We start from the raw sequence: 7,462 nt of genomic DNA on the forward strand, positions 1-7,462 counted from the left end.
TAGATGGCACTTATCATCAGAAACGTTGCTGACTCCTGGGTTAGACCTTCATATTAAATTTTTCTTTTTTAAACTTTTTTAAGAACGCATTTTAACATTGGACTCAAAAATAAATAAATCCCCCCTAACAAAAAAGGCACTTCAAGTGCCAAATTGCTTTATATTTCTTCACTTAAATATACGGCCGCAAGTAGGGCTGACATGGGCCCCAGGTTTGATGTGTTCTGCAGTAAACTGGACAAACCAACATAAGGATGGAAGCCACTGTGGGACATTTTCAGTAAGTTGAGCATGTGTTTTATAAGTTGACACATGAATTAATGTACTTTAATAGAAAATGGAAAGGTGATACAACCTCAAAAACGTGGTTGCCTCTAGATTTAAAAAGAGAAACAAGGTCGAGTAGTTACACTATATAAAGAATAAATGCACAATTTAAAAAACAAAATTTATAGGTAGGTATATCGACTTCTTATTAAATTATATGAATTATTATGGATTTGTCTGCCACAGTGTTTTTCTTTAAACTACTTAGGAGCAGTTTTACTGGCAGTTGGTGATGTCACTGAAAGGCAAGGTTCTGTTGCCATAGTCTGAGTTTATTTTGAAAGCTCACTTATGGAACTTGCTTAAACAGCTTTAGAAAAGACAAGCGCACACATTTGAAGAAGTATTTCCTCATTACGGTGACATTTTCCCTTTTAAAAGGTCTCAAAAATTAACATGAAAAAGGAAACGAGAAAAAATACAAATTCAGGAGATAAGAAAGATCCAGGAGATCAAAGTAAGTAAACAAATACATCAAATCTGGGTAAAATCCCTCAAATAACAGAATCTACTTTTCTAAAAATGTTGACAGTCTGTGTATAAAATGAAACATTTGAATCCTACCCATATGGAAAAGATATATATAAATCTTATAAAGTTTGTATCTGTCTTGTGTGAAACTTGTATGTTTTGGATACTTACTAAAACAATATATGAAAGTAATGAGAAAGTGGCCACTTTCATGAGTAAATCATATAAGCCTGATATGATTCACTGTATGAAGTAGGCCACATCTTATGCAAGTCTTTTATAAATTTGTACTATTTCTTTTCCATATGGGTATGTTTGACTGAAAATAGCATAATTACAACACATCTAATCAAAGAAAGGTTAATGGGGCACTTTGTCTTTTGGTAAAATAATGTGACAAGTTTATTCTTGGACTCAGCAGTAAAAACAGATCAACAAGTGTCATGAAGATCTAAGTCTTAGTAGACCTAGTATGGACTGGTGTTGCTCTGTTTTTTATCAAAAGGATAAACTTGTTATTATAATTTAACCAATACTCCCTTAAATGGCATCAAAATTCTTCCAGTCCTGATGTCGAGCACTCTTTTTCACTACTGTGTTGTTGTTGTTTATAGACTCTAAGAGCAGGATGGCTAAAAGAAAGGCCAGTCCTGAAAAGAAGACCCCCGTAAAAAGAAGGAGGGTCACTGAGCAGGCTGCTCCTTCCACCAGCTCAGATACACATCGGGTCAAAGCAGTGAAGCGTAAGGCCCAGCAAGATGGAGCGGGCACAACCAGTCCACCAAAGAAGATTAAACTTGCTGAGCCTACGAGTGGAGACAGGGAGCAAGCGTCTTCCTCCGTGGACGCTGGTAAAGGTAGGCTAATTAGTTGAGTGAGGGGTAGATTAAGTGCACAGCTGGTTGCTCGGTTTAAGATATTAGTGTTTGGGAGATACTTTTCTGTTGTACAGTTCATTTGCTGTTATGGAGTTCTTGTTACTGATAAAAAAAAGTATATTTTTTGTTTCAAAATAGCTGATCTGCTCTATGCCAACATCTGTGAACAAATATAATTCTATAAAGTTGGTCTATGTAGTGTGTAACTGTTGATATAGAGCGTTATTAAATTTATTGCTAATGCAATCATATGGCACGTTGACTTCTAAGGAAATTTTAGATGGCACTTATCATCAGAAACGTTGCTGACTCCTGGGTTAGACCTTCATATTAAATTTTTTTCTTTTTAAAACTTTTTTAAGAACGCATTTTAACATTGGACTCAAAAATAAATAAATCCCCCCTAACAAAAAAGGCACTTCAAGTGCCAAATTGCTTTATATTTCTTCACTTAAATATACGGCCGCAAGTAGGGCTGACATGGGCCCCAGGTTTGATGTGTTCTGCCGTAAACTGGACAAACCAACATAAGGATGGAAGCCACTGTGGGACATTTTCAGTAAGTTGAGCATGTGTTTTATAAGTTCATCAGTAAATTAACACCAATAGCTAGTTAACCCATAGCTACTCACACAACAACGGGGTATTGGGTAACTATGATGTTGTTATTTTAGAAAACAAAGTACACATGAATTAATGTACTTTAATAGAAAATGGAAAGGTGATACAACCTCAAAAACGTGGTTGCCTCTAGATTTAAAAAGAGAAACAAGGTCGAGTAGTTACACTATATAAAGAATAAATGCACAATTTAAAAAACAAAATTTATAGGTAGGTATATCGACTTCTTATTAAATTATATGAATTATTATGGATTTGTCTGCCACAGTGTTTTTCTTTAAACTACTTAGGAGCAGTTTTACTGGCAGTTGGTGATGTCACTGAAAGGCAAGGTTCTGTTGCCATAGTCTGAGTTTATTTTGAAAGCTCACTTATGGAACTTGCTTAAACAGCTTTAGAAAAGACAAGCGCACACATTTGAAGAAGTATTTCCTCATTACGGTGACATTTTCCCTTTTAAAAGGTCTCAAAAATTAACATGAAAAAGGAAACGAGAAAAAATACAAATTCAGGAGATAAGAAAGATCCAGGAGATCAAAGTAAGTAAACAAATACATCAAATCTGGGTAAAATCCCTCAAATAACAGAATCTACTTTTCTAAAAATGTTGACAGTCTGTGTATAAAATGAAACATTTGAATCCTACCCATATGGAAAAGATATATATAAATCTTATAAAGTTTGTATCTGTCTTGTGTGAAACTTGTATGTTTTGGATACTTACTAAAACAATATATGAAAGTAATGAGAAAGTGGCCACTTTCATGAGTAAATCATATAAGCCTGATATGATTCACTGTATGAAGTAGGCCACATCTTATGCAAGTCTTTTATAAATTTGTACTATTTCTTTTCCATATGGGTATGTTTGACTGAAAATAGCATAATTACAACACATCTAATCAAAGAAAGGTTAATGGGGCACTTTGTCTTTTGGTAAAATAATGTGACAAGTGTCATGAAGATCTAAGTCTTAGTAGACCTAGTATGGACTGGTGTTGCTCTGTTTTTTATCAAAAGGATAAACTTGTTATTATAATTTAACCAATACTCCCTTAAATGGCATCAAAATCCTTCCAGTCCTGATGTCGAGCACTCTTTTTCACTACTGTGTTGTTGTTGTTTATAGACTCTAAGAGCAGGATGGCTAAAAGAAAGGCCAGTCCTGAAAAGAAGACCCCCGTAAAAAGAAGGAGGGTCACTGAGCAGGCTGCTCCTTCCACCAGCTCAGATACACATCGGGTCAAAGCAGTGAAGCGTAAGGCCCAGCAAGATGGAGCAGGCACAACCAGTCCACCAAAGAAGATTAAACTTGCTGAGCCTACGAGTGGAGACAGGGAGCAAGCGTCTTCCTCCGTGGACGCTGGTAAAGGTAGGCTAATTAGTTGAGTGAGGGGTAGATTAAGTGCACAGCTGGTTGCTCGGTTTAAGATATTAGTGTTTGGGAGATATTTGTGTGTATGATCTAATACGCTGATGCGCTTTTGGTGTTTTCCACATCTGCAGACTGCAATCAAAACACAAAAGGGTGCACAAAAAATGGCAGAAGGAAGTCTGCGGGAGACAGCAAAGAGTCACCCAAGAAAAAGAAAAAGGACAAAACCAAAAACGTCGTCCAAAATTCAGTAGTCGACCAGCAACGTAAGTAGCAAGCAGCTTGGCTTTTATACTCAGGTGAAGAGCAAAATGAACATTTAGGGTACAGCAGAGAGTAATTTGTGTCACAGCTGTAGTAAAACAACATTTGTGTCTTTTCAGGGGAATACCAAGCCAGATATGTGCAGGAGCACCATCTAGGAAAGGGCGGCTTTGGAGCAGTGTTTGCTGGCTACAGGATAACAGATCATTTCCCAGTAAGTGTTCAGATGGTGGGAGTAAGACAGGCAGTAATGCAGATAACGGATAATATCGTCAGCTGAGCATTAAAGGTGCCGTTTTACACCTTTAATGATGTCATACTGAGGAAATGCTCACCAATGCTCTGTGTCTTTTAGGTAGCCATCAAACACATTCCCAAGGACAAAATCCCCATCCAAGTGACGGTAAGTGTGCAACACTTGAACTGTTTTTACATTCCTGGACTGAGTGCAGCGTTCACCTGTGAAACGTCTGTTCCTCATCATCCACTTTGTTGTAATATATCAGGATGAAAACGGGAAGGAAGTCTCAGTGGAAGTGGCCATTTTGCTGAAGCTTGCAGCTGAAGCAGATGGATCAGTGGGAACGTCGGCTCCTGTGTCTCTGTTGGACTGGTTTGACTTTGGCACAGAGCTGATCCTGGTGCAGGAGAGACCTGTCCCCGCGGTGGACCTGTTTGAATACATAAGAGAAAATGGAGGATGTTTACCAGAAGGAAAGGCCAAGGTAAGTTGACTGGAAGAGCCTTAGACTGTACAGCATTCAATCAAAGCATAGAGTATCAGAGAAGCATCAACCTGTTGACTCATTACTGTCTTTTTCATCTTTTCCAGGTCATTCTGAAGCAACTGGTTGATGCAGCAAAGGACCTGGAGGAGAAACAAATCTTTCACCGGGACATCAAGAGTGACAACATTCTGATTGAGACCGGCTCAGATGTGCCTCGAGTTCGTATCATTGACTTCGGACTGAGCTGCTTTGCTACGGAGCGATCGCGGTTCCGCTTCTTCTATGGTAACATATTCAGCTCCTGCTCTTCACAGATGTAGCAATTTGTGCCTTTTGTTTTAGAAGAAATTGTAATTGTGTCTGTTTATTAGGTACACCTATCCACAGCCCTCCCGAATGTTACTGGGGCAAAAAATACAGGCCTGGACCCACCACGGTGTGGCAAATGGGAGTGGTGCTGTACGAAGCGCTTCATGTGGGGGACTTTAATATCATGACCTTCATCGACAACGAACTGAAATTCAACGAGCATCTGTCCCCACGTAAGAAAACATCACACTTCAAGATTCACTGATGGCTTGGATCATTGGAACCATCATCTTCATCTTCTCTCTCCTTTCTTTCTTTCCAGACTGCCGGAATTTCTTGGATGCGTGTTTAACCGAAGTCCCGGAGAAGCGCCCAACGCTGGGGGACCTCCAGCGCCACCCCTGGCTCAGATAAACCCATCTCTCACACACACACATTTCATATCTTATCATATAAGTGTGATACATGGCCTAACTTTCTTTTTTTTGTCTTTCTTTCATTTTTTTTGTTTTTTTAACAGGAAAAGATTGTTTTTTGGTTTTTTTTGGCCGATTCTAAATTTTGCTATCCTGAAATTCCTGTAACCCCCCCAGCCATCCCAGGAAAGGGGATCTTTCTTTGAATTGGCTTTCCCGAGGTTTCTTCCCATCATTCTGGCCCCCCGGGGAGTTTTTCCTCGTCTTCATAGAGAGCTTGGGCTGGGTCAGGAGCTTCATCAAAATTGGCATTATTTGATTAGGTTAATGTAATAAAACACGCTGATGTAATCAAAATTAGTAAAGATCAAAAGATTTAACTTAAACTTCCATTAAAACTTGTTTAACTCAACTTTGCTGAGAATACTCTTTTATTACCATGTCAAGGATTGTTTTTTTACTCATGATGCATTTTGACAAGTAAGAAAACTGAAAACTAAATCAGGTTAAAGTATGCACAACGAAAGTCACACTGTCACTGCTCTGAAGACTTGCATCTGTTGCCCTAACCTCTAACGGTGTGTTCACACCGAACGCGATGTACGCAAATAGAGCGTCAGGTTTAAATGTAAAGTCAATGGAAAAGCGCGATGACACGCGATTACGGGTCCCGCGAAAATTCGGAAGCAGATTTGCGTCGCGAAAACGCCAAAACTTTTTGACTCGCGAAGAAAACCACGCGCGTGAGTTTTTGTGTTGCATTTTGTGCATACGCGCGTTTCGCGTCAACCGCTCGAGTTGGGAAAATCGCACCGCGACAACCAATCAGGAGCCTGGTGACGTGGCTGTGACCTAGGTCAAAGGGGCAGATCCAGCCAAAGCCCTTCATACTTTGAGGGAAGGCTAATCAATGCCGTAGCAAACAACCCAGAGCTGTACGACACCAGCTGCTTTCTGTACCGAGACAGGAATATAAAGGACCGAGATAGGAGGAAGATATGTGAAGAGATCGGGCAACCTGGTAAGTTCATTCATTTCTCTTTTGAAAGTTTTCACTGACCCGGGGAAGCCGCACAAAAGCTAGCAAGCCACTGCTATTTTCTCATTTTCCCAGCCATATTTTTTAATATCCATCTATACTCAATGTGAATTCAATAAATTTAATAAATTTGTTTGACTGATCACCTAATGTGTGACAAAAGAATCCACTGTGATGCTAATGACCGTCTGCGCTCTCTTACCTGTCTGTAAAAGTTGGCCTTGTCTCTCTCACTCTGCCTTCTCTCACTCGTTTCCCGGTCCAGTGATGCCTCTCTCCTCTGTTGCAGAAGTTCCAGCCCGTGCTCTTCCTGTGTTCCGCGTGCCCGACTGTTTCTCTGCCCCCTGGTTTCCCACGGCACCTGTGCAGAGTTTCTGTTAATGACCGTGCTCCTGTTTAAGTTGATTCCTCTCATGAATAAATCTTGTAAATATTTCAAGTGATTGAGTCTGCTCTTAGGTCCAACTGCACTCTCATTTCCAGTTTGTGACATGGGCTTTTCTTCCTTTCTTTCCTTTGCATTATTGTCAGGTCTTTACCTTACAATATAAAGTGCCTTGAGGCAAACATTGTTGTGATTTTGGCGCTACATTAATAAAAGTGACTTGAAATTGAATAAGTGCAAGAAGACACAGCTGAGCTCAATCTAAATAATAGAGCAAATGAAAATAAAACTAAAGGCAAAGTACAAGAGACAAAAAACTGAAAACAGAAACTGAACTAATTACACACAGAGACAAGAGACTAACACTCAACTAGTCATAGAATCACAGGGGAGGTTACAGCTAATCAAAACACACCGATTAAAGTATCAAATTCAAAGAATTCTTCCCCTCAACCACAACCGCTCACAGCAGATGGCTGCCCCTCTCTGAGCAAGACATGTCCTTCAATGCACATATTAAACAAATATGTAGGACTGCTTTCTTCCATTTGGGCAGCATCTCTAAAATTAGAAATATCCTGTCTCAGATTGACGCTGAACTAGTTCATGCATTTATTACTTCTAGGCTGGACTACTGTAATTCATTACT

At 39.5% G+C, this 7,462-nt stretch overlaps 1 protein-coding gene across 2 annotated transcripts; it reads left to right on the forward strand.

Annotated features, from left to right (window-relative positions):
- The first annotated feature begins 615 nt into the window (after positions 1 to 615).
- LOC147322272 (serine/threonine-protein kinase pim-2-like) lies at positions 616 to 6,834 on the forward strand. 2 transcript variants are annotated; one of them, XM_086306753.1, is made up of 10 exons: positions 616 to 784; positions 1,413 to 1,655; positions 3,427 to 3,669; positions 3,804 to 3,938; positions 4,056 to 4,150; positions 4,292 to 4,339; positions 4,443 to 4,661; positions 4,769 to 4,949; positions 5,036 to 5,206; positions 5,296 to 6,834. In XM_086306753.1, exons 1-10 carry the CDS (start codon positions 724 to 726, stop codon positions 5,385 to 5,387), a joined length of 1,488 nt encoding a protein of 495 aa, XP_086162879.1. In that variant the 5' UTR covers positions 616 to 723; the 3' UTR covers positions 5,388 to 6,834. The 2 variants fall into 2 exon arrangements, with proteins under 2 accessions (XP_086162879.1, XP_086162880.1); XM_086306754.1 differs by lacking the exons at positions 616 to 784; positions 1,413 to 1,655 and adding an exon at positions 2,668 to 2,836.
- The last annotated feature ends 628 nt before the right edge of the window (positions 6,835 to 7,462 follow it).

Source organism: Aulonocara sp. 'chitande type north' Nkhata Bay, linkage group LG9 (genome assembly GCF_057382095.1).
Source record: "Aulonocara sp. 'chitande type north' Nkhata Bay isolate Kocher_YH1m ecotype deep benthic linkage group LG9, A_spYH_male_GT1.1, whole genome shotgun sequence".
NCBI classification, from domain to species: domain Eukaryota; kingdom Metazoa; phylum Chordata; class Actinopteri; order Cichliformes; family Cichlidae; genus Aulonocara; species Aulonocara sp. 'chitande type north' Nkhata Bay.

Coding starts and splice junctions, on each gene's coding strand:
- LOC147322272 (XM_086306753.1), top strand. CDS start 724: ATGAAAAAGGAAACGAGAAAAAATACAAATTCAGGAGATAAGAAAGAT. Junction 4,340..4,442: donor AAATCCCCATCCAAGTGACG/GTAAGTGTGCAA, acceptor GTAATATATCAG/GATGAAAACGGGAAGGAAGT. Junction 4,662..4,768: donor TACCAGAAGGAAAGGCCAAG/GTAAGTTGACTG, acceptor CATCTTTTCCAG/GTCATTCTGAAGCAACTGGT.